The sequence below is a fragment of the Peromyscus leucopus genome, chromosome X (assembly GCF_004664715.2).
Source record: "Peromyscus leucopus breed LL Stock chromosome X, UCI_PerLeu_2.1, whole genome shotgun sequence".
Classification (NCBI taxonomy): Eukaryota; Metazoa; Chordata; class Mammalia; order Rodentia; family Cricetidae; genus Peromyscus; species Peromyscus leucopus.
This window is the reverse complement of record NC_051083.1, coordinates 59,999,869-60,026,426: the sequence shown is the minus strand read 5'-3', so window position 1 is coordinate 60,026,426 and position 26,558 is coordinate 59,999,869. Positions and strand designations below refer to the sequence as shown.

Here is a 26,558-nt window from a genome sequence, read left to right as displayed (position 1 = left end):
TACTGGCCAATCAGCGTTTTATTTATCAATCAGAGCAACACATATTCACAGCATAGAAAATGATATCCCACAGTAGTACAGAGATTCTGACTTGTGTTATATAATTGTCAGCTCCTGGGTCTCCGAGAAGCCATATTCAGCTTTGTGTTGGTCAAACAGCTTGCGCAGGGCACTGATGTAAAGTTCCATGTACTTTGCCACCGTCTCCTTGTCAGGATCATGGATCTTGGGGACTGGCAGGGGTTCACCAACTGTGGAGGAGAAGAGACAAGTATCAGAGTCCCTACTCCAAGGACACTACCCACAGTAGGGGAGCACATTCCCACAAGTCTCTGGGGCTGTTCCCCTCTCTTCACTCTTTCCCCTTGTTGTTCTGGATCTTGTTCTCTGGTCACTTGCATTTCACCCATGCTCCAGAGAATGAATGCAAGCACAGGAAAGAGTTGAATGAATGTACTTGAATAATGATGTTTCTCTGACAGCAGGTGAGCTCTGTCCCCCCTGTGATGGCCCCAAGTGTTAGCTGTTTGGTTGTCCTTCCTACCCTGCTTTCAGCCGGACCTATTGCCATACCCTTAGGGTACTCTGGTTGTGAGCCAGATTGCCTGGGGATTGGTGCATGACTTGCGGTGGTAGACCAAGACCTTGAGTGGCCTAGAAAAAGTAGAAAGCTCACCAACGGTGGTAATTGGATGATTGAAAGGCAAGAAGCCCCAGGATCCCCGAGTGAAGCCCCTGCCATGGAAAGTACAGAAATTTATGCCTAGGATTTTTTTGCCAATTTTCTGGAAGTTTTTTTGGAAGAACCTTAGCCATGTGCCTTCAGGGAAGGTCTCTTGGTTGTAAACCTCATTCTCACCAAAGGTGTAAGAAGGGACAATGTATGCCCTGCAAAGAGAGGGACAGCAGAATTAGATCTTCATTAAGGCAAAATCTCCCCCCAGCAACGCTCTCTGAGGTGGGAAACAGCCCCAACCTCCAAACAATAGGACAAGATTTCAGGCACCCAGACACCCCCAGCCTCGTGTCGTGTTTCATTCCTTCCATACCACTTCCTCCGGTGGAACTTCAGTGTGGCTGCTGGACCTTAGCTCAGGAGATTTAGCACCTTCATTTAGCATCCAGCATGAGCTCCCCAAACTGCACAAGCATGCATGACACTCCTCTCTTGGAAGCTCTCCCAGAGTGCCTCACTGTAGCCCTCACTGCTTAGCACAAGCTCAGTGTCCTGGCCCTTCCTGTGTGGCCAGGTTCCTCACTACTTAACCATAGTAAGTGTGCCAAGTGTTCTCTCACTTCGTCCATGTGTTCTACTCCCTCTGCAATTCTCTTTATGGAGCAAATGCCATTCTGCCTTTCAGCGCTCTCTTCTAAGCACATCTCCTTAAAGAAATCATTGATCACCCCTGATTTCCACTGTGGATTTGTTATCCGTCAGCTAGTGCCCCCCTTATCCTGCTTCCCCCACTCTGTGCCCTGCCTCACAGTCCTCTCCTGACCAATCAGAAGTGAAAATCCTGACGGTTCTCATTGAATCCCTGGGGACTGGTCTAGGGTAGTGCTGTATATATATATATATATCATCTAGTTCCTCATCGAATGCCTGAGTTTTCACTTTTGTTCAGTTGTTTACTGTGTTGTTTTTGAGGTGCTGGAGATTCAACCCAGAACCTTGCACATGCCAGGTAAGCACTTTATCACTAGAAGGAACCCCAGACCTATAATTTTTTTTTAAAGCTGGAGACAGGAACTTGTCAACTTCTCCAGGCTGGTTTTGAACTTGTAGTCTTCTTTTTCCAGATTCTAGAGTAAGGGGGATTACAGGCAAGAGCCACAATGTCTGGCTCTTTTCCCATTTTTGTCCGATTGGCAACTCTTACTCTTATTTTAACTTTAGCACAGCTCAGATGTCACTCTCTGATGAAGCCTCCAGTCTGGGCCAAGGTCTTTCTATAAATTGGTGCCCCCAGAGCAATTTGTATATGTCTCCCTTATCATCCATCATTTACTCAACACATTTCCATTGAGTTCTTTTTTATGTGCCAGCACTGTTTTAGGTCATGGGGATCCATCAGTGAACACAAGGGATGAGGAAAAATCTCCATACTCCTGGTGTTTCCTAGCAGCGAAGGAGCAGGCAATGGGGAGAAAAGTGAGCAATGAAGTCAGGGCAGTGGCTGAAGACCAGTTTCTTCAAGACCTTCTGCTCTGTGTGACATGGGAGTCATTGGAGCTTGGAGATATGATATAACTTGACTCATGGTTACCAGGATCATTCTAGCTACAACTGGAAATAGAATCTTTGAGGCAAGGGAAGCAGGAACAGAAACAGAAAGAGCAGTTCCAAGTATTGAAATGGTCCAGTAGAGAGATAATGAGTGCTTAGACCATGGGAAAGGTAGTTGAGATGGCAAGTAGCTCGAGTCTACATATGTTGTTATGATATGTGCATGTATTTGTCATCTACATTAGACTGTGAGTCCACAAGCACCTGGTATTGTTTATTCCTGTATTTCAATGTCCCATACTAAGCCTGACACACAGTAGGTATCTGACAGTTGCTGAAAACACTCTCTGGGGGCATCCTCTGAGCATCCATCCCCTGAATACCCAGCCAGTACCTTCACTGCCCTTGGGTGGTTCTCAGGGCCTCCCAGCGAATGAGTTAATACAGAACAAAGCCACTCTCTCCTAGGTCCTAATGGACCTTTTTCTGCTCTTCTTTCCCCGACTTCAAGATCTAACCACCAAATGTCTGGAGGTCCAGATACCTCCAAGGCATGATGTGAAGGGTAAAAGGAAGTAATCACAGGAAAATAGGGGTATCTAGCAGGTTTCCCAGAGAGGGTGTCATTGTAGATACAGTTACAGAGGGCCTAAGGCACCATGACAAGTGAGTCCTTGAACCTAGGGACCCACCCTGTCTTCAGTGCTAGCTTCACAAAACCTTTATGATTTTTGAGGTAGATTGTGGAGACTCCTGGGCGGCACAAGAGGGCTTCAGAAGCTCCACCCACCACAATGATCACAGCATTGCCTGAGCCTCTCTGCATCAGCTTGTGCTTCAGGGCCAACTCACTCACCGGACATATACCTGTGAAAGCAAAGAGTCAAGTGGATGGAGTGAACTTGGTGTCTAAGTGTGGAAGAAGGCTTCTCCCAGGTTCTTCCTGCTGCAGACAGTTACCACCTTCTGCCTTTGGTCTTCATGTCTTGGGTTTACCCTAGCCTGAGAAGGTATCTTTAGTGGCAGCTGCTTGCTTGCCTTGGTAGGACTCTCCAGTAAGGGCTATCCTGATTTTCTCCACTTGCTCCCACTCATGGTCTCCTGTCTTCCAGATGAACCCGTTCCATTTCTACCCACAGACTGTAGAGCTATCTTTCTCTCTGTCCAGGCTGACCACTCCAGAAACCCTCCAGAGGCATTTCTTCTGGAGGTGATCAGGCTAGCCACCACCAGTGTGCTTCCTTCCTAAGAGGAAGCTGCCAAAAGGATCCATTAAGTAGGATTTTGGGTGAGCAGGCAGACCAAGCCAAATTGAAATGTAGATGAACAATGGAATGTGGATGGCATCCTGTTGTTTGACAAAAGCTGCAGATGTTCAACACTTTGAAATCCCATTTTTGCATTGAATTCATCTTCTGTTCTCTACTGGGATGGCAGAATTTGCATCCAAGGTCTAGCCATTGAGAGAAACACTTGCTACATGGCCACACTAACCTAAGAGGAGAGCTGAAACATCTTCTGGGATTCCCTCAAGATAAATGTAGCTTACCTTTGGTTTGCCCTCAGTTGTTTTCTGATGTCCAGAAAGATATTCATCCAGAGAGAAGGGAACCTGTCATAGTACCCTGGTTTATGGCACTAGGAAGTTGTCCTGAATTCTGATGGATAATTGTCCTTTATCCTTTGGCATAAGCAAGGATTGAGGGATTCCCAGGAGATGCAGGACATGGACCAAGATTGTATGTACTAGCTGGTACGAGAGACTTTATAATACCTTTAAGGTTCCTTGACATGAGAGCTGAAATAAGCCAGTTGTCATCCCAGAAAAGAATCTGGCATATTTCCCCCTGCATTCATGTTTAATATATGGCTTTTACTCTCTGCTTTCCATTTGGGCTTGATTCTGCACTTAGCCTTCTGATTACCCTTTGTAAGGAGTCCTGGCAACTTGTGAATGTCTATAACTTCCCCTGCTGCCCAATCAGACTGCCTCTCAGACTTTGTACAGAAACTGATGCTGAGACACATACTCCTGATACTAGCTGGACTCTTAAAAAAATCAGTCAAGTCTTCTATCACAGAGTGACTGTTGGGGCATATTGGGGTAGCATCTTGAGTTGGATTTCAGAATGGGATGATTTCCTATACTCACCCATGGACATTACATACTCCCGCACAATAGGGATCCAGAAGATCCCTTCCAAGGTTGCTAAAAACGGAGTGATAGATGGGAAAATCCTGGAAAAGCCAGTGGCCTCAGTACCAAAGTTGATGAAGGCACCAAAAGAGAGAACGCCATGGGGGTGGTTGACAACGATGTAGTTGTGCTTGGGAGAAAGGTCATGGGTCTTCACCAGCTGTTAAAGGAAGATAGAGAGAGACTGATCAAGCAGAAGGAAGAAAGGATGTGAAAAATTCAGAGCCAAGCCAACAGCCTTAACTCCTTGCTCACTAGGATGTTATTGTCATAGAGATCCCCCGGGATCCTGGTGCTAAGAGACACTGGCTTGGGTTTGACACTGTGGGGAGGTATTGTTCCTGTCTCCCCAGCTGCACATCTATTTTGGGTTTATTTTCTACATTATGCTGCTAGGCCTTCACCTTCACTGCTGGCCATCAGAGCCGTTGAAAACCTGGGTGTCAATAGGGAGTGGGAGTTCAAGCAACAAGGAGCAAGAGCATCCAGAGGAAAGGTGGGCATCTGGAGGAAAGATGGGCATCCGGAGGAAAGATGGGCATCCGGAGGAAAGATGGGCATCCGGAGGAAAGATGGGCATCTGGAGGAAAGATGGGCATCCGGAGGAAAGATGGGCATCCGGAGGAAAGATGGGCATCCGGAGGAAAGATGGGCATCTGGAGGAAAGGTGGGCATCCGGAGGAAAGGTGGGCATCTGGAGGAAAGGTGGGCATCTGGAGGAAAGATGGGCATCTGGAGGAAAGATGGGTATCCGGAGGAAAGGTGGGCATCCGGAGGAAAGGTGGGCATCTGGAGGAAAGGTGGTTACCTTTATTGGGAAGTAGCTTTGGAAATACTTCCAGAGGGTCCAGTTTCGTACCCAAGCTGAACGCCTACCATCTGGGGACAGAGAAAAAAGAGACAATCCAGTGGGCTATTTCCAGTCCCTCTACCCCTCCCAGAGGTGAAGAGTTCAGCCTATGCTCCTCAAGATACAGAAGCAGCCTCCCTTTTCGTCTCTTAAAACTTCATGAGCAGCCAGACTTTTTTCTCCTCTTCTCACCACTCCATCCACCTCTCTTTTCCCTGTCCCTGTGACTCCAACCTTAGCACAGAAGGGACCACAATTCTGCTCACATCTCTTACCTCGACTGTGGGTGTTCCAGTCATAGAGAAGCCAGGCTAAGGAGAGCACAGATAAGGGCCATAAGCTACTGAACAGCAGGAAATAGGGTATACCCAAGATGGGAATAGCTCCTGAGGAGACACAACCGATACATGTCCTTCAGTTTCTCTCAAGGCTTGGTACACCTCTCACAAGCTCTAAAGTAAGAGAGCAGGCAAGGATGCTATGGGGACTGTTCCCCCCCCCCCCCAGCCATTGCCTATCCCTTGTTCTAGCTCAGGCTGCTGTCTGGGTCCTTAGATATGGGTCCTCCTGAAGCCTGAGATCTTGTCCAAGGAAGCAGCAGAAACCACGAAGTTCTCAGAGGAGGTCTTTGACTGGAGCCAAAGGGCAGAACTGCTTGGCAAAAGGGAAGAGAAGCGCACTGGGCTGGTGGCTGATTATCCTCACCCTGGCAGTTCAGAAAGTTCCTTATAAAAGTTTGATTTTCCTTACTTTGTTGAACTGGTAAAACCATACATTCTGAAGGTCGAGGCCTACCTGCGGTGTCCAGACAGTTGGATGCTGAGAAGAAAGTGTAGATTAGAAACTGCTTCACTGTATTTATTTTGTCCCCTTCAAAGGGTCGCAAAATGTTCAGAAGAGGGAAAATGTGACTCTGTTAGCAAAGAGACATGGCAGACTACAAAATGCAAACATGCTATGTCTTAGAGCAGAAACAACCATTTTTATTAAGTAAATATTTATTTATGAAATAAAACAAACAAACAAAACAATTTATTGAATTATTTATTTCTCCTGGGACAGAACCCAGGGCCTTGTTCATACCAGACAAGTGCTCTACCACTGAACTACATCCTCAGCAATGGGTTCCACTTTCAATCAGCATAAAGTCTTAGGACACTTGCTCCAGAGTGCAGCTTACAGAGACCCTTATGTTGTCAAGGCATCAACATAAGCCAAGTAGAGGCAGGCAGATATCTGTGAGTTTGAGGCCAGCCGGGTCTATGGAGTGAGTTCAAAGATAGCCAGAGCTACAGAGTGAGACCCTGTCCCAAACAGACAAACAAGCAAAGACACTAACACAGCAGAAGTGTTTTTGAGACGGTGCCTCAGGGCTAGTCAATCCAGTGCTGAGGAGCCAGTATGAAGAGGAGAGGGTATTCTGATGCTTTTCTTCAGCTAGTGCTGCTGTGACGCTGCTGCCGTGGCCTTGCCCCAGCCCCTCAAGATGTCTACGAGGTGCAGATTTTCTAAGCCTCTCTGACTTCCACAGCAGTCTGCTGTCAGGGCTCCTACTCACAGGGAGTGGGGAGCTCCCCAGATCATGCCAACCCCTGTGATACAGACTCTAAACTTCCTCCACTGCCTTGTGAAGTTCCCTGTTTTACTTTACTGTTTAAGATGGAACTACCTGGGCACCACCCACCTCTTCTGATGGCTATTCTTTAGCTCTCTCCAGTCTCCAGTCTTCTCGTAGACTCTGACAAACCATTCCTGCATGTCACCACCATCTTCTGACCACAAATGTGGGATTTCAAGAGGTAGAAGAGCTGGTGTGGTGGTGGATACTAATGATCTTAGCAACTGGGAGGTAGAGGCATGAGGACCAAGACTTTAAGGACATCTTTGGATACCTCATGAGCTTGGGCTATGTAAGACTCTCTCTCAAGAGGAGAGAGAGAGAGAGAGAGAGAGAGAGAGAGAGAGAGAGAGAGAGAGAGAGAGAGAGAGAGAGAGAGAATGTGGAAAAGCTAAAGATCATGGAACAAGAAGTTCCAGGACATAAGGATATCTAAGGAAGTGATGCTGGATAGTGTGTGTGTGTGTGTGTGTGTGTGTGTGTGTGTGTGTGTGTGTGTGTGTGTTGTATCTGTGGGGGACAACTTTTGGGAGTTCTCTATCACTGAGGTATAGTCCTGGTTTTGTTTGTTTTCATTTTAAAATGAAACCTCTTTTAAGTTGCCCAGGCTAGCCTGAAACTCATTCTGTAACCCAGGCAAGCTTTGAACTTGTGGTTCTTCTGCCTCAGCTTCCAGAATGGGTGGGATTATAGGCCTATACTACCAGGCCCAGCTCTCCCATGTTTCCTACTGAAAAATGGAAAATTTTCTGTTTTACCTTTAGATCTATGGGCTGTTCCAAGTTGTTTTTTGCACATGTGCACTGTGGCACATGCTTATCTACACACTCGCAAAACTAAATTAAAGTGTAATAAAATTAATAATAAAAAGACAGTGATTTGGCCGGGCAGTGGTGGCGCACGCCTTTAATCCCAGCACTCGGGAGGCAGAGCCAGGCGGATCGCTGTGAGTTCGAGGCCAGCCTGGGCTACCAAGTGAGCTCCAGGAAAGGCGCAAAACTACGCAGAGAAACCCTGTCTCGAAAAACGGAAAAAAAAAAAAAAAAAAAAACCAGACAGTGATTGTACATCACTATTTTGTGAAATTTCTTACCTTTATGATTTCTTCTGTTATTTTTCAGTAGACAAAAGCTTTTGTGGTCGGGGTGATATCATTTACCTTTAATCCCAGCACTCAGGAGGCAGAGGTAAGAGGATCTCTGTGAGTTTGAGGCCAGCCTGATCTACATAGTGAGTTCCAGATCAGCCAAACACAAACAAACAAAAAAAACCAAACAAAGCTTTTCTACAACTCTGAATTCTATTTCCCTCATGTCTACTAGGGATTGAAGCTAGGACCTCATGTATGCTATACAAGCATTCTACCACTAAACTATGTCCTCAGGCTGAAAGTCTGAATCTTCTAAGGGTGCCTCATCTCCTCCTAAGAGTTAGAGCACCCATCCTGCAGTTAAAAATGTGATTTACAGCCACCTTTCAGCCCATTCCAACATATGACCCACATCAAGTCTGCGCAAAAAGCAGCTCCAGGCCACATTTTCCAGTCTTCCCACTTGGTAGAACTGTAGTGGTATCGACCCAATTTCTTTTGACAGGCAACTTTTGGTGGCCTTTGATGGGCATGATCACTGGTAGTTCCCCGTCTCAGCCAAACCAGGATCCATAGGGCCTGGCTTGCAAAGTCCTCACAGGAAGAAAGTTAGGTGCAAGCAGCAACTGCTACCACCCCACAATGGTGTGAGCCGGCAGTAGCTGTCCTGCGGCACCTAGATATCGGGCACAGAATCCAGGTGCAGGTCACTGAGGCTGTAGGAGTGTCAAGAGGCCAACCCAGTCAGCTGTCTGAGGGCACATCTGGGCTCTGGGTTAACCTCTCTGGTTTGGAGGAGACAGGCAAGCAGGCCCTGGCCAACTGCAATGGTATACCCATTTCCCGGGAGGCTTCACATTACCTCTTATTTCCAACTCGATTTTGTTGGGAATTTTAGTCTTCTCCAGATAAGTTCATGTCATCTACTAACAGACAATTTCACTTCCTTTTCAGTTTTGATGTCCTTTATTTCTTTTCCTTTCCAGATTGCCCTAGCTAAGAATTCTAGTATTCTATTGAATGGAAAGGATAAGAGTGGGAAAAGAATCATCTTCTCATTGTACACTGAGTATGATTGCAGCTGTGGACTTTTTATATGTGGCCTTCACTTTGCTGAGATACATTCCTTCTATATCCAATTTGGTGAGAAATTTTACCTTGAATAAAAATTGAATTTTGTCACCTTCTGGTTTCTGTATTTACTGAGACAATTGTGTGATTTTAATTTTTCTTCGTGTTAAGGTTGTGACCAGCATTTACTGACTTGAACATGTTGAAGTAGTACATATTCACAGTGTAAATGGTGAATAGTGTTGACAGACTATTGGCTTTGGTCGCCAGTGTGTGGCTGAGGACTCCTGCTTCTGTGCTCACCAGCGATATGGGCTTCTCTTTCCCTTGTAGTACTCTAGCAGTGATGTTGACTTTGTAAAGTAGTTGGACGCCTTCTCCTCTGTAGCTTTTTGGGAAGAGTTTAAGAAATGTTGATAACTCTTCTTCGAGTGTTCGGTAGAATTCAGAGACAGTGTCCTCTGGTTCTGGCCTTTGATTTGGAGAGAGGTTTTTGATTACTGACTCTTTATTAGTATATGCACACTTTCTGATTGCTATAGTTTTATTTGTTTTTCTGTGGTTCATACTTGCTAGGCTGTGTATGTCTAGAGATCTGTCCACTTTGCTTAGGTTATACAATCTGTTGTTTGTATGATACTTTTCATAGCAGTCTCTTGAGATGCCCACTCTTTCTCTGGTGGTAGCTATAATATCTTTTTAATTTTTAAATTTCATTTAATATTCTCTTCTTTGTTGGTTCATCAGCTAACCCTTTGCTAATTTTATTTTTATCTTCAAGAGACTAACTTTTGCTTTTGTTGATATTTTCATTTCATTTATTTATGCACTGATCTCTGTTCTTTCTTCTTTGTGTTATCGTCAGTGAACCTGGCTTCTTCTGCTTCCAATTCCCTTGAGGTAGAAACTTAAATTTTCTGTTATTTGAGATCTTTATTTTTTCTTTAGGTAGGTGCTTATCTACATAAACTTTTTGTTGGATTTATAAGTATTTGATTTGAGGAAGTATTTAATGGCACTGATTTTTAAATATCTATTTTCAGTTGCTTTTTATTTTGACCCCCCTCCCTTCTCCCCTTCCTCCCTTCTTTCCTCCCCTCCCCCCTAGCCCCCTCAAATGGGACCTCATTGTACAGTCAGTCCAGACTGACTTTGACCTAGCAATCTTCCTACTTCAGCCTGCTGAATGCCTAAAAAACAAATAAAAGAAGAAAAAACAGAAACAAAAATACACAAGCACATGAATAGGCCATAAATTCCTCTCTGGGTAATCATGCTATCTGCAAACCTTTTACTATCTGGTCGCATTGCTAGAATTTTTAGTGCGTTAATACAAGTACTGAAGGTGCTTCTCCCCAGTCTTAGAGATTGTATTCTGTCTTTCATCAAGTGTAGTGATGGTAGCTGGGGGGTGGGGGTGTGTGGGTCTTTTTCTTTAGTTTGACAATGTTCTTTTCTAGTCCTAGTTTGCCAAGAGGTCATTTTTTTTTCAGTCTTGCTTTTTCTTTTGGTGTGTGTGGTATGCATGCATGTGTATGTATGTGTACACATGTGTAGGTACACACGTGTGGGTGCATGTGTATGCACAAGGTTGACGTCACTTGTCTTCCTTGATTGCTCGTAGGCTTTCTCTCTGAACCCAGCCACATCTGGTCAAGCTTGCCAGTGTACGCCAGGGGTTTCCTGTTTCTGCTTCCCGAGTGCAGGGACGGCAGGCAGCTGACACATCTGCCTGGCTCTCATGTGGAATCTGGGGACCCGAACTTCAATCTACATGCCTGTACAGCCAATGCTTTATCTGTGGAACCCTTGCCCAAGGGTTTTACTTGTTTTATTGATTTTTTTTAGATTTCTTTTTGAGACTATATAATACAACTGTCTACACTGAGTTAGAACCATAGCTTCCCTTGAGTCAGTTAATGATTTCTGCCAGTTCTAATATCGTCCAGATGATTCTGCTCCCCACTTCCAGGCTACCCCCTGGTCAAAGCCATCATTATCTCTCCAGGTGAGCACCAGTGTCTTTGAAGGCAACTCCCTGCTTTCTCTTGGATCTGGGTGCAGCCAGGACAGTGAATTTAAATCGGACTCTGTCACTGTGCAACACAGAGCAGGGGGATGTGTCAAAAAGGCATGTCTGTGACTTTGTGCGTACTTATTGGCTCTCACTTAGCTATAAATGTAGAAAGTAAAGAGAATAAATGGCCTAAGTATGGTGGTGTATGCCTTTAATTGCAGCGCTGGGGAGGATTTACAGATGTGTTAGGAAAGTGTCCATTATGAAAAAAAGCCCCATCTCTTGGGTCTGGTCTAGAGGGCCCTTTGTGATCCAGTCCCTGGCTTTCCCACTGTACTGTTTTAAGCCCTTCAGCTATTCCTGATACTGAACTTCAGGGCTTCTCTGCATGCTGGCTTCTTTCCCAGCCTGCCATTTCCTTAGCTGTTTGCCTGGCTAGCTCCTACTCACTTTTCAGACCTCAGGGTAAATGTCATGTGTTCAATAATTTGAGGCCACCTTTGACATTCTTCCTTTTCCTAAATGAAGAAATCTCTTCCACTCATGGCCGCCCCCCACCCCCGCCCCCATCTCCATTGCTACTTCTATGCTCTGGGAGCTGATTCCTTCCGGTCTCCACTGTAGCCTTCCGTCTGTCTGCAGCTGCTTTCGGAAGCTGCTCAACATTTCGGAAATGCACAGTTCTATGTCTGCCTTTTCCAAAAGCCACCAATACTTTCCCATTGCTGAGCAAATCAAGTCTCAGCGTATTTCCCGAGTTCTCTCCTGATTAGACCCAAGTGTTTCCTAGCCCTGTCTCACACTCCTATGCTGCTTTCATTATTTCTCAGACTCTAGTCCCCTCACCACTTGCAGGGACACCGGGGGATATGAGGTGGTAGTGTATGGATGGGGTTTTCTTTTTGAACATATAATGACTAAAAGAGAATTCATGGTAGTGTTATAAAGACTTCAGTTAAAACAAATTATTCAGACTACAGAAAATGTTTCTTTCACAAATGCATTAGATGGTACACACAGAAAGAGCCAGAAGGCTGAAGTAGAGGAATCAGGTGTCCAACCACCTCAATCCATTTCTCATTCAGCCTTCAACTTACCACATATGTATGCAGCCATTTTGTTCTTTTATTTTGATTACTTGCTCCCCAACTTTCTGCCTACCAAATTTCCTTCATTCTTCAAGGCTTACCTTCAAAAATACGTCTTTGATAGCATATCTTTGATGGTTCCTCAGGCAGGATGAAAAGTCTCCTTCTCTGCACACTTGCAACATAACACTTGTGCCTCTGTTACTGTTTTGTTGTGTTTGCTTGTGTAATTCGTACCACATCTGTCTGGCTCGCTCCCCATTAGACAGCGATTAGAACATGGCAAAGCATGGGGCAATGGCTCATGATAAACTGTTGCTACATAGAGTTGTATAGCATCACCTGGATTTCCACATTCTGAGTGGCAGGTGAAAGTTAACAGGATGAGAAACACCTGTGACCTTATTCTCAACAAGGAAATGCCCTCTACAGCTTTGTGTGCTTGCCAGGCTACAGCGGCTGGCTGTTCTCAGTATTAGCCCCAAACCCTTCTAGGTGGAAACATGATGCTTCAGGGCAATGGCCAAAGTCTGAGAGCTGGCGGTTGGCTCAGTGCTTTCAGACAGAAATCCAAGAACGGAGTTAGATTATCTGAAAGAAATTTCTGTGCTTTTTAAGATTTTTTTTTTAATTGAAACTAAGTCAATGATAAATACTACTTGTCAGAGTAGATGTGAATAAAATCACTGAACAAGCATTGGCTGAGCCTACCCCTTCGGAAATCTCTGTGCTAACGATCAGGAGGATATTGTCAGGGACAGGAAGAGAAAGGTGAAAGGATTAAGTGTGGAAGTGGAAATGAACACGGCCTGAAATGGGGAGTGCTGACCAGTTGATTGTGCAACAGTGCTATTTGGCACCCAGTGTGCGTTCTTATTTAACCCTCTCACTGCCTTGGGAGGTAATGACTTATTATCTTATTGTAATAATAACTGAATAACTTAGAACCTCACTTTACAGATGACTGAATGAAGGCTCAGAGAAGACACATATCCAAGTCTCGAGAAAAAGGAGAATACATTTGTTGGGTCTCTACTAAGTATCTGACACTATGGGACAAGAGCTAGTTGAAGTACTTCTCTGTGTAGCTCATATCAATAGACACAGAAAACAAAGTTCCCGCCTCCCAGAACCTCTAGTTCTTATGGGGAGGATACCTCCCAAGATGAGCTTCAGTTGGCAGAGGGAATGAGCAAGGAAGAGCTTGAGTGAAGCCCTGGAAACAGTAATGCCCCAGGTCTTTGAGTAATGTCCTAACCCACTGAAGTACATAAAGGGGCCATAGAGTGAGTTGGATCTGGGAAGAAAGCTGCAGAGACGAGTCCTGATGCTAAAGGGTGTAAGTCAGGAAAAGATAAGAAGCAGAGAAAGGGTAAGGATCGCAGTAACTGCAGGGAGGGCTTGGGATAACTGTGGGAACAGGAGAAAGTGGAGGCAGGGAGTTGGGCGAAGGGGGTTCTGGGATTCATATGACTGGGAAGGGAAATCTGAACAGGGCTATGGGTTCTCTAACCAATTTGAAAACTGCCAGGGAAGTCGAATGTGATGACACATGCCTGTCATCCCAGGGCTTGGGAAGCTGGGCTTTATAGTGAACCCCTGTCTGAAATTTAAAAAAAAAAGAAAAAAGAAAAAGAAAAAGGGGAAAAGATGCCATGGGGATTGAGAATTTTCAGCCCAATGCAGTTAATTGGATGTAGGAATGCTAGGGCATGGTGAAGGCTATCTGGTCTGGGCCTGCAGGAATGCATCAAATATGCTCAGTTTTCTAGGACTCCATTATCACTCTTCTTGAAGGTACAGTGACATCAGAGTCTCGGTTGCCTGTGTTTGAAGCACTCATCATGTCTCTGTGGATCAAATGGCAAGGCTGACAGTCTCAAGAGGCTGTACTGTGGTCTGGAGGTATGTATGACTGAAAGTTCATGTGTTGGAAACTAGATCGAGGTACAGGTTTTAAGAGAAGGGGCCTTTAAGATAGATTACTGCTGTTATTTCTGGAGCAGGCTCCTGATAAAGATGAGTTTTGCTTTCTCTTGCTTCTCTCTTTCACGCATGCTCTCTCATTCTTCTAATTTCTACCAGGGGATGACACAAAACAGCCCTTTGCCGATGCTGGCACCTTGATACTGGGTGTTCCACTCTCCAGTACCCTAGGCAAAATACTATTATGTATGAGTTGCTCAGACTGTGGTATTTTGCTATAGCAACAGAAAATAAAGACAGATGGGACAGTGGAGCTCCAAATGATGTCAGTTTCTATAATAAAAGGAAGAAAACGAACACGAATTGAGTATTTTCTCACCTTGTCGGTTTGCAGAACAGCCGCAAGCGTCAGGAAGGATGTACTGTATCTATGGTAGAGGGACTTCTGACCTGCTTGAGGTCACATAGAAAACAGCAGTCTTTCGTGCATGGGATCTTGTAGCAAGTAAGTGGTAGAGCTAAACTGTCTGACACCCAAGACTATGTCCTAGTTTTTGTAGAATCAAAAACCAGAAGGCGGCAAGTACCCCCACAAAAAGGATGACTAAAGGAAGGCAGAAACATGGAGCTAATGGTTTCTATCGAGGAAGATGAAATCTAGGAAGATAATTTGATATTTAATGTCAAGTTTGCTCCTACGAAAAAGAAAAGAATCAGTTCTTATTCTCATGGAGCTTGTTGGATAGAGGGGAAAACCGGGGTCTGCAACCGGTAAAGTCCTTGAATGTTACAATTTAATGAACAAAGGGTAGTAGGTTCTGGTTAAATACTACATACCTTAGTAACTTTTTTGTAAGTGTCTTTCTTTTGAAACAGGGTCTTGCTATTCAGACCTCACAAGCCTGGAACTCAAAATGTAGCCCAGGTTAGACTCAAACTCATGGTTTAACTGTCCCAGTGCTGAGATTCCAGGCTTGAGCCACCATGCCTAGATGGGTCCCAACCTTTTGAACTGTATTGATTTGGATAGCATGCTTTTCAACTTCAATGCTCTCCAGAATGCCTTAGTGAAACATTTGTTTTCCCTGCTCCCTTGTTTGAAAGTTAATTCAACTTCTATACCTAAAATATAATGTTGTGGGTTTAATTTTTTAAGATTAAGAGATGCTGTCCAGTTTATTCTTGAAAAGTGCCTTAGGCCTTCCAAAGTGGCACAGTCTAGAACGAATTACAGAGACGATATGGGTCAAGTATTTTCCCTAAGGAGAGGCATTGACAGTCTAGGAAGGGCATTTATGATCCAGTCAAGGAACTAGGCAGAAGTTAAGGGGTATGCCCCCACCCCGTGAGTAAATTGCTTGAAATACAAGCTTTGCACAGAGAGATGAGCTGATGCAGGGTCAGAGCCAGAGAGTGGAGATGGTCAAGGCTGCCCAGGTACTAAACTTGTACATCATCAAGCTAGCCATAGGAAACCATTATTTTTGAACAGGAAAGGTATATGATCAGTTTTTTTAAAGGTTCTATGCATTGGGAATCTATTTTAGTGGGAACATTAGGTCTTGGATTTAATACCCAAGACTGAAGAAAGAAGACAGACTTGAGGGAGCATGCAGAATAGATTGGAGAGGGTGGATACTAGAAACTAGAAGGTCAGAACTACTTTTCATAACTCTGAGAGATGGCAAGTCCAAGCCCAGAAGTATAGTTAGTTTTTTTTTTTTTTTAACTCGTTGGCTCTTTGCTCTTTACTCTTTGGGGGGCCCACCACCCAGATTCCAAATAAATACATGGAGGCTTATTCTTTCTTATGAATGTGTGGCCCTAGCTTGGCTTATTTCTGGCCAGCTTTTCTTAAATTATCCCACCTATCTTTTGCCTCTGAGCTTTTACCTTTCTATATACCTTTTTTCCTTCTTACTCCATGGTTTGCTGTGTAGCTGGGTGGCTGGCCCCTGGAGTCCTCCTCTCCTTCTTTCATTCCCCATCTTCTTCTCTTCTTTCTATATATTCTCTCTGCCTGCCAGCCCCACCTATCTTTTCTCCTGCCTTGCTATTGACCATTCAGCTCTTTGTTAGACCATCAGGTGTTTTAGACAGGCAAAGTAACACAGCTTCACAGAGTTAAACAAATGCAACATAAAAGAATGCAACACATCTTTGCATCATTAAATATTCCACAGTATAAACAAACGCAACACATCTTAAACTAATATTCCACAACACAGAAGAGACACAGAGAGAGCAAACCTCGGAAAGAAAGCTGGACCTGAGGGCCGTCAGAGCTTTCATGTTCCCTAACTCATCTTTTCGTCATCTCTTCTCACTTTCTCTTGTCCCTCTGTCTGTCTGTTCTCTTTCCCGTCTTCCCCATTTCCTCCAGCTAACATCCCTTGGCATGTTATATTGGCTTATGCTTCTGAATATCACTCAGACAGAAGCACTGACCAGGTTCAGAACGAATAAAGGAAAGGGAGAAAGAGGAGGGAGGGAGACTTTTCCGTGAAGAACATCGCCTGTGAGCCCAGAGAAGGGGACGATGATACTAAGCCTTATAGTGGTGCCACCCTTGGGACTCCAAAGTCCCGCACTGCACTGTAAGTCCACTCGGATGTACTTCCCCAGGACTCACCAGCTGCTCCCCATGCCAGGCTGCTTCCCCTTCAGCCTCCTCAGCCTGTTGTAAGATTTTCTTTACCTGGCACCCTCACATTCCTTTCTCATGGCTCTTTCACTTACTGTATGTAGTCCACATTACAGTATAGTGATTTGAAACGTGTGCCGTGGTTGAAACGTTTGTTTCCGTAGTTGATAACAAGGAGCCTATAATTAGCTCATTGTTATGGCCTCAGCAAAGGCAGCTCAAGGTCTTATAATGAATATTTTCCCTATAACTATTGATGAACAGATTTGAATATATTTGGCACCTCTGTGGACATTTTACTCTACTGCAAGATTGCTTTGGCAATCTGCAGGACCCAGGATGCTTGAAATTTTTAGCATAGTCAGCTAAAGAACAGAAACAGAATGTTATACAAATGGAATGATAACCAGTCTGAAACAAGTCAAGAAACACATGAAGATATGCTCAGTATCAATAGTCATTAGGAAAATGCAAATCAAGACTATGGTGAGGTTTCATGCCACACCCGTTAAGATGATAACAAACCCAGAAGCTAAGAGAATTGGTGATGATGTAGAGAAATCCATACCCTTATGCACGGTTGTGAGAAAAATAAAACGGTGCAGCCACTGGCAGTTTCTCAAAGCATCACCAAATAGAATTGCCATACAGTCCATAGATTCCTCTTTTTTGTATATCCTAAACATTCAAAAGCAGGGGTTCAAAGAAGTTATACACTTATACTTAAAATAGCATTCTTCCTCATAGCTGAGAGGGAAAAATGCTCATTAATGGATGAATGAATACATGACATTTAGTGTAGCCATAAAAGTGCTATTCATTTAAAAAGGAAATTCTGACATATGCTATCGTATGAATAAACTTGAAGGCTTTGTTTTGTGAAATAACAGTGACCATGGCATGATCGTCTAGAATAGGAAAGTTCACCTGAACAGAAATTAGAATGGTGGTTTCCAGAGCTGGGAGAGAGGAACTTAGCAAGTCAAGGTTTGATGGGTACAGATTTTCCGTTTAGGAAGATGAAACATTTTGGACATGGTTGTAGAACACTGTGTAACACAGTAGTTAATGCAACTGACTGCCACTTAAAACAAGGAATTCTCTTTTCTCTATATTTGTCGTAATGAAAAAAAAAAAAAAAAAAAAACCAAAACTTTAACAACACCGACCCAAAAAAAAAAAAAAAAAATGCACTTTATGCGTCTGTGTTTCCACTGGTGACACAATGGTGCCATCATGTGTCTCTAGCATTCCCATTCCACTCCTCCAACTCTGCCAGGATGACTGGGAGCCAGTGAGCTTTAGCGGGGAGGAGGCGGCTGCTGCCCTTGTCTTCTTGAGCTCTTACATATGGTATCGCCTGATGGACCCTCTACTCTAGTCCTGCTGGAAGACAGTGGCCTTTGAAAGGGAAAAAGGAAGAAAGAAAAAGAAAGCCTGAGAATTATTTTCTGGGAGCAAAGCAAAATTACTGTACTGAAAATAGCCGTCCAGAGTAGCCAGACGAGATGAGCACGTGCTCAAGCGCCATACCAAGGTGCCGTCAACATCTCCCCACTCTTCCGTTCTTCCCCATTCCTGGGCTCCTTCAGCCCTTTTCCCTCACCCTTTCTGAGGTCCAGGCTCGAAACCCAACACCACATCTCTTTTGACCTCCCTCTGTCCCGTATTTTTCTACTGGAGGGGAAGAATTGATCCAAGGGGGGCTTTCTGAGAAAGTTAAAATAAAATGCAGAGGAAAACAGAAAGAAACCATGAAGGAATAAAGACACAAGTTCTGCCCCAAATAACCTTTTTTTCTTTCTTCCTGTTTCCCTTCTCCCTCCCCGTACCTCCTTCCCTTCCTCTATCCTGTCTGTCTGTCTGTCTCTCTTCCCCTCCCTCCCTTCCTTCCTGAGAAAGGGTCTCAGTTTATAGATCATATTGGCTTGGAACTCTAGTTACTGTGTAGCTCAGGCTAGCCTTGAACTCACAGTTATCCTTCTGCCCAGGCCTCCTGAGTGATGGAATTGCAGGTTTGAGGCACTAGTCCTGCCTGGTTTTAACTCCCTTTTCTTGAAATTGTATTTCTCTCTTAGTATTATTATTTGCTATCACCATCATCATTATTTGTGTATGTGTGTGATGTGGGATGCACGAGAGTATAGGGGCGCATGTACCATGTTGCGTGTGTGTGTGGAGGTCAGAAGACAACTTGAAGGAGTCAGTTGTTGCCTTCAACTGTGGGTTCAGGGGCTTCAAGTCAGCTTGATCAGCAAGACCTTCTACCTGCTGAGAAGAAACTCACCAGGCTTAACGTCCTTTTCTTAACACAGCTCGTTAAACAAAGGATGAGCTCAACAGCATTTGATTTTAATGAAGCTTAGAAAGTCTGCATCTTCTAGAGGCTATAGGTCCCCTCTGACAGGCTGATGAAGTATACAAACCCTTCTTTGAATAATATTCTTAAGTGCATCAATAAAATACCCGACATTACAAAGGCAGGGCACTATATTAAACCACAGCTGTCACATCACTCACAATGTGATCCAGCAGCATATATGTTTCTTGCTTTATGAATGAAGAAACCAGCCTTAGCGGAAGTTCTAATAACTACTGGAATTTTGAAGTCATCATCAGCATAAGCAAAATTTGGAGATGGCTTTAACAAACAATCACTTGAACGAAATGCAAATCTCTGCCATGTCTGCTCCTGACAAACATCACGGGTGCTGCCATCATGTCTGAGGTTCATCACCTACATTCATCACTGAAGGAAGGAATGGCTACATCCCAACAGGAGCCGAACGACAGGAAAGCCACATTTCTTCCCACCAAGCTACCCCTGAATTCTTACTCTACATCCCGCTGCTTAAGAACCTCTGCTCTTATTCGGGAGGCAGAGGCAGGTAGATCTCTGTGAGTTCAAGGCCAGCCTGGATTACAGAGTGAGTTCCAGGACAGCCAGGGCTACACAGAGAAACCTTGTCTTGAAAACAAACAAACAAACAAACAAACAAACAAACAAACAACCCCTCTTCTCTAACAGGTCATATAATTTGCTTGTCTCTATAGATGACCTCCCAGAATGCCTTGGCTTCTGGCTTGATTCTGTGAGCCCATTAGCCCAACACTGATCATTGAGTCCACCAAACATGAGCTAGCTTTGCCTGAAGATCTAATGTCACTCACACAGTCCTTGGACTTTTCAGAATTCTTTTACAACACCCTTATACTAGGGAAATTACCTTAGATCTTTCCAGTAACACCAACCTATCAAGCACCCACCACTCTGGCCCCACTCTTCAGTATGATTATTTTTGGATAATGTGTAGGGGACATCGCCTCAGCTACAGGCTCTCCCCTGGCCTCTGGGCCTCCATGCCAGTCAATGCCCTGGAGGAGGTGGAGGGACCCAAGCAGGTGCTGGCACCAGAGCTTTCCTCATGTGGGGAGGCCTGGCCTCTTTCTGAATCGGTTCTCTGGCCCTTGACGTTTACTCACCTAAAATGACATAGAGTGGAACCCACTGTAAAACGGAGAGTGTTCGGAGGCCCTCCTGCAGATCTAGTCTGGAGAAAAAGACCATGTTTTCAGGGCTGCTTCCCTGTGGCCAGAAGCCCAAGCAGAAGCCCTAAGCCACTGAGATGGAGCCAATGTCAGACGCTCTGCACTAATCTCTTATCATCGGGGCTGCTTAACCGTCAGGCTTTTGTCAGGCTTGCCCGAACCTTTCCTCCAGTTTGCTCCGCCCCAACTTCCTACACACAGAAGGTTGCACATTAGACTGTTTCCTTTCTGTCCATGGACCACTGATTTTGATGAGGCAATAGTAGCCTTGGGTAGCTTTAGCTGTTGGATGACCTCTAAGTAGTTCAGGAGAAAAGAATGACTTTGTCCACCTTATCTAGAAGCTCTGCAAAGCAGCCTGCTGCTAGGACCTGCTTCAGAAAAGGTGACTAGGGGCCACATTTGCTTCTGCTCCAGTGGCCAATCCGGCTCCTTCAGTTGAGAGTCACTCAGCCCAATAGAGCTGTTTTTCAGCATGCATATCTACATTTCTCCAGTTCCTCTTTGTGCCTCTCTTCCCAGGGGTCCTGGGTCAGCAGCCGGACACCATGTAGCAAAGCAGGAAAAACATTGCTTGAAGTCATAGCTTCACAACACTCCATGCCCCTGACCATTCCCTTTGGAAAATTCATCTTGGAAGGCAGTAGAGTGGGTAGAATCATAGACTTCAGAGCAAGACAATAGGAGTTCAGATCTGAGCCCTGGCACTTCTAAGTTAGTGACTCCCCATGCCTTGGTTTACCCATCTGTCAAATGGGGACAATGGGAATGCCTGCTTCATGGAGTTTTCTGGAGAATTAAATGAGTGAATGATCATGAGGTACTCAGCACAAGGCTTGGTACACGGTTGGTAATTATTTCCTACAATTATCATTCTTTTCAATTTATGTCTGTCGACCATCTGTTTGTTCCTGGTTAAGGGTCATGCTTCTGTTTATCAGTCTTTGCAAAATTAAAGGCCATTCCAAGATCCCCGTCTCAGAATTAATGTTTTCCTGTCACTCCCTGTTGGATGACAGTTTGTCAGTCACCGTTGTGATGTACTAAAGAAGTCAGTGGGGAGGAAGACAGGCACAGTGTCTGACTCCAATAAGTTTTGAGTCTAATAGAAGAGACAGTTAGAAAAATCTCAAAAATGTCCATACACTTGAATTTGAAAAAGATCAATATCCCCTGCATAAGGCCTTGAATACAGAAGACAGTCCAAAACTTCCCGCTGAGTGTAACTAAAAGCATGGCTGCAAAACTCCAACAAGAATGAGATCCAATGTCCTACAAGTGTGAGAGAATACTGATGTCTGGCCCACTGAGGGCAGCATGCAAGCTCTCACTGCTGATCTGACTAATTAATGTGACCCCTCAGAGGCGAGCTTAGGACACTTTCTGCTAAGTCACTTTCATTGTCGAATGTACCTAGAAGCCCGTTCTTTTCTTTTCTTCCTCCCGAGAAAGCTGGGCTCAAGCTGCTTCCTGGGGCTTCCTGGCCACATAGAGGGCCGTGTCTATTGAGAATTTTTCAGGGGAGGAGAGGGGGAAGGGAGGAAAGCCTGGCTCTCCTGGGGAAAGCAGATATGAAGGGGCCTGGGGAGCCCATGACAGACAAGACCCACCACCCCAAGAGTCCAAGAGCTCTGTGGCTCTTACTGATCAGGTCTCTGCTCCTCTCCACTTTTAGATGGGGATATGGAGGAAATTTAGGAGAGTCTCAAGGTAACACATGGCATCAGAACAAGGGCAGGGCCAGACTGTCTCCCATCTCCGTGTCCCTAACATATAGCACAGGGTAAACTTTACTCAAGTAAATGCTGCTGGAACCAATGAAGAAGGTTAGAGTTTCTGGTCCCCAAGATGGTAAAAGTATCTCATCCATGGTCACACAGCTAAGAGCTTTCTCTTCCATCTTCTTTGACTTCCCTGGTGGCCCTAATCTATTTACTGGTGACACATAGACTCCTATTATTCACTACCCAACTCTTGACCCAGAATACATGCTGTTGAGACCCAGGGAAATACTAAGCATATGGTACATATGACCTTAATTAAAATGTGTTGATAAACCTAACAGGATAACTCTAAGGATGCAGTAGTGGCATGCATACCTTGGTAGTAACCAGCATCTCCCTAATTGGACTTAAGACCAACTCAACAAGAGGGAAATGATGCCTGATACTGGTGCCACCTACTCAGTGCTAGAGAAGGAGGATCCACAACCACCACTTTACTAAACCAGCATAATACCTAAGTACATTCTAAATATGTATCCTTACTCTGTAGATAGTGTAGTCTTTACCTCTCACCAAGGAAACTTCTCTTTGCAACAGACGGAGACCACTACAGAAAACCACAACCAATCAAAACGCAGAGTTGTGGAGCTCATTCCTAGTGGATACATCTACAAAATACTCCCACACCTAAGGCGCAGGGAACATTGTGGAAGAGGGGGAGGAAAGATTGTAAGAGCCAGAGGATCCTGGAGTTTGCTGTGAGATTGTGTCTCCTAGGAAAGTCAGAAGCCATCCCCATAAAGTCTCTTCAACATGACTGCCTAAACATGAGTGGGACGACACCAATACACATGCCAAAGTGAACAGGGAAAAGCCCTGGAGGCCTCAACCCTACATAAAGAACCACAGGCAACTGAGGAATGCTGGGGGTGGGAGAGGCGGCCTTCCCCAGGGAAGAGCACACCAATTGGTTGTCTAGTGCCAAACGGCCAGCCCTGAAAACATACATACAAGCAACATTATATGAACCGAGCAGGTTATATTTAAGAATACATATACATATATGCATGTAACAACAAATAATGAAAAAGAGGTCATGGATTTGAAACAGAGCCAGAGAGGTATATGGGAAGGTTTGGAGGAAGGAAAGGGAGAAATGATGTTATTATATTGTAATCTCAAAAATAAAAGAGAAAAAATTAAAATGTGCTGAATAAAGAGATTATGTATGTACTCCCCAAGTCTTAGTTCTCTCACTTGGTAGAAGATATTAAGCACACATAGCTGGGTGTGTTGGCATATGCCTGTATCACAGAACTTGGGAGGTAAAGGCAGGAGAATTAGGAGGTCAAGATCATCTTTGACTACATAGTGAGTTTGAAGCCATCCTGGGATAGGTAAGACCTTGTCTCAAAAAACAAAACAAAAGCTGGGTGGTAGAGGCACATGCTTTTAATCCCAGCACTCAGGAGGCAGAGGCAGGCAGATCTCTGTGAGTTCAAGGCCAGCCTAGTCTACAGAGTGAGTTCCAGGACAGCCAAACACCACCACCACCACCACCACCACCACCACCACCACCACCACCACCACCACCACCACCACCACCACCCACCAAACAAAAGTAACTAAACAAAAAAAGATTACTCAAATTCATTTGCTGTGAGGATTTGTTGTGAGGCTTGGAAAGTCCCTTAGATGGTGTCTGGCACCCAAAGTGTTCCATGGCACTGGCATTTGGCAGTGGGGAGCGGCATGTGCAGTAGGATCTAATATGCCATGTGAAGAGCCTGACCTCGTAGGGTGTGGAGATCCCATACACAAAAACGCAGAGCTTTGCTGCTATGCAGGGAACAGTTGCCTTTGAGAAAAGCTTCAGGCTTAGGGAGCAGGAGAAAAGAGACACCTGGAAGGTGATTCACGGGTCCCTTTGTGTCTGAGGCCCCTGGGTCTAGAGCGTAGTGAAGGGGGCTCAGGAGCTGTGGTTGGACAAGGGCTCTGAGAGGGTAAAGGGCAACCCAGATGGGGCTCTCAGGATCCCTGGAACCATGAGTCACTGGGTCACTTATTAGAGCAGGCCAGCACAGTGGCTTCCAGTGCCTAGGTGAGCGTGAGCAAACACTCCTGTTGCCTGAGACTGAGTAGTTGTGCAGGATCAAGAGCTTTCTGGACAAAGCGGCTATGACCTGGGGCAAAGAGAACAATGAGTCTTTCCAGCTCCTGCTCTTCTCAATGGTTCCTGTACTTGAGAAGCTCGCTGTCCACTGGCCTCCCCATTGCTGTCAGACTGTTTGTGCACACTGAGAAGCAGAGCACGCAGGCAGCGGCAGCAGCGGCTGCAGAGGCAACAGCGCCTCACAGCCAGGCACAGTGGAACACATCTGTAATCACAGCACCCGGGGCTATAGGATGAGTTCCAGGCTAGCCTGGGTTACACAGTGAAACCCAGGCCAGCCTGGCCTATCTAATGGGATCCTATCACAAAAGAAATTAAGAGAAGAAACACAAAACAAATAACAACAAAAACACTTTCACTGTATCTCTGGCCTATTTCAAACTTTCAAGGATGCTGTTGCCTTGGAGGTCAACTCCAACACAGAGAGCTTGGGTCTGGACCCCATTTTACACTCATTTCTTTCCTCCTTAAAAGTCTCATTTACAGCCAGGTTTGCTGATACATACCTGTAATCTCAGCATTCAGAAGGCCAAGGCTGGAGGATCACTGCAAGGTCTAGACCATCCTGGACTACATAGGGAGACCCCATCTTTTATTTTCGTCAAGCATTCATTTTCTAAACCACATATGCCTTGTTCCTCAATCTGTCCCAAGCTAGGCCTCTTTTTGTCTCAGATCAGCCTGCCTTATCCATCTTTCAAGGTTAAGTGCAAATGTTATTCCCCGAGCCACTGAGCTCTCTGAGTCCCCGTGGCACATTATATGTACTTTTGGGAGGGCACATACCAAAAGGTTAGGCTGTGTGCCTAGACCCATCTCGACAGGCGTGTTCTAGTGCCACACTTGGTAGACAGTGAGTCTTCAGCCTGTGTGCTCACAGGGCTCAGAATGCAGGAGGGCCTTCAATGGGAAGCTTCCTTTCACCCCTGCCCCGTGCCTTCCCTACCATCCTCCCTGCTTTAGGGCCACTTTCGCCGTATATTAGCAAACTGGGCCACTTGCTTGGTTAACTGATTCAAATAAAACAAAATGCACTAAAATCCTGTAAGCAATCCAAATGTTCCAAATCTGAGGATGGCTACATAAGCGATGACATACTAACACGACAGACTATCCTGTGGTCAGTAAGGCAAGAAAATTACTTCAAAGTGCACTGCTGTATTATTTACTAAGCTTTCAAAGAGAAGGTAGAGTGAGCTCCATTTAGTGGAAAAGCAGTCTCCTCAGAACAGGCTGAAATGCTCCATTAGTCTGCCAGCTATGGAGATGACTGCAGCTTTAAGGTGAAGAGATTCTGAGTTGTCTTTTTATGCAAAGTTGTTTGAATATGAAAAGAACGAGGCTGGATTATTGTGAATCTTCCTGATGAAGCAGTGTGATTCATGATAGGACTCATTCATCCCCTGATCCATTCAGCAAATGTCTGAATACTTGCTTTCTCAGGAGGGAGAAGCCAGAAACAATGGTGAGCTTTTTAGGATGAGCACAAGTCGGTTATGGGGGACACAAGAAGCCCTGATGGAGAGAGGATTGGGAATGGCTGAGTTCACTTCAAGGCTATCAAGTTCTAGTTCTGTTTGTACATCAAGAGGAGCGCTCTTGCACATGACAGGAGACAGGCCTGGAATTTAGGTGGAAAAGTCAGGGCAGGCAACAGTCATGAGACAGAAAGGATCTGGGACACAGAAGGTGAAAGAGGAGATAGACAAGGGAGAGAGAGAGAGGGACATTAATTAAAGCTGGCAAAGAAGTCTCAAAAAATATTTCTCAATTCTTTGGGGCCAGAAGCCAGGGCCTAGGGCAGCAGATGCTGGCTGCCCCTTTCCTCTTCTGTAAGATGCATGCAATCATGGCCAGTGTGCTGTTTGTTCTGGAAGGCCTGGGAGATGAAAGAGGCTTTGACTGGCTTACAAAATATGCAGGAGTCCCAGAGTGAGGCTGTCATAGAAAGCCTACAAGCAAGCTCTGCCTTAAGCAAAGATCTTCCAGGGCTGGACATAGAGAAGGTCTGACCGAACTGGGCAAGGAGCAGGAATATTTCCCTGTAGGTTGAGGAATGAGGTGGTAGAAAGGATGGTGTGTGTGTGCACACGTGTGTGTGCGTGTGCGTGTAAGAATTTCCCAGTGAGCAGATCTCAGATGTGTCCCTGAGAGGTTCAACAAACAAAACTTATGGAATTGTTGCTTAAAACATGAACAGAGAGCAGTTTGCTACTGGGACATTATTCTCTGCCTTCACATACACGCCTTATGTGCTGGGTGCTTCCTGGAGACAGTGCAGCCCACTGGAAGCTGTTCTGGCGTCAGCTGAACTGGAATCCAGGCTTCTTAGAGCTAAGTGATCTTTGGACATTCATTATCTGAGCCTCATTGTTTTCATCTAT

At 45.0% G+C, this 26,558-nt stretch overlaps 1 protein-coding gene across 2 annotated transcripts; it reads right to left on the bottom strand.

Annotated features, from left to right (window-relative positions):
• On the bottom strand, window positions 1-22,626 carry Dgat2l6 (diacylglycerol O-acyltransferase 2 like 6). 2 transcript variants are annotated; one of them, XM_028883910.2, is made up of 7 exons: window positions 20,212-22,625; window positions 5,550-5,660; window positions 5,233-5,303; window positions 4,380-4,584; window positions 2,920-3,094; window positions 677-888; window positions 1-251 (listed from the first exon to the last, which is right to left on the bottom strand). In XM_028883910.2, exons 1-7 carry the CDS (start codon window positions 20,294-20,296, stop codon window positions 97-99), a joined length of 1,014 nt encoding a protein of 337 aa, XP_028739743.1. In that variant the 5' UTR covers window positions 20,297-22,625; the 3' UTR covers window positions 1-96. The 2 variants fall into 2 exon arrangements, with proteins under 2 accessions (XP_028739743.1, XP_037054768.1); XM_037198873.1 differs by lacking the exon at window positions 5,550-5,660 and having other exon boundaries at window positions 20,212-22,626.
• Between the last annotated feature and the right edge of the window lie 3,932 nt (window positions 22,627-26,558).

Bases quoted from the DNA above. Each gene is read 5' to 3' on its own strand.
- Dgat2l6 (XM_028883910.2), bottom strand. From the start codon at position 20,296: ATGGTCTTTTTCTCCAGACTAGATCTGCAGGAGGGCCTCCGAACACTC. The intron at 5,661-20,211 runs GTGAGTAAACGT...GTGTCTCCTCAG, and splicing joins TCCACTCTATGTCATTTTAG to GAGCTATTCCCATCTTGGGT. The intron at 252-676 runs GTGAGCTTTCTA...TCTCCTCCACAG, and splicing joins TCATCCAATTACCACCGTTG to TTGGTGAACCCCTGCCAGTC.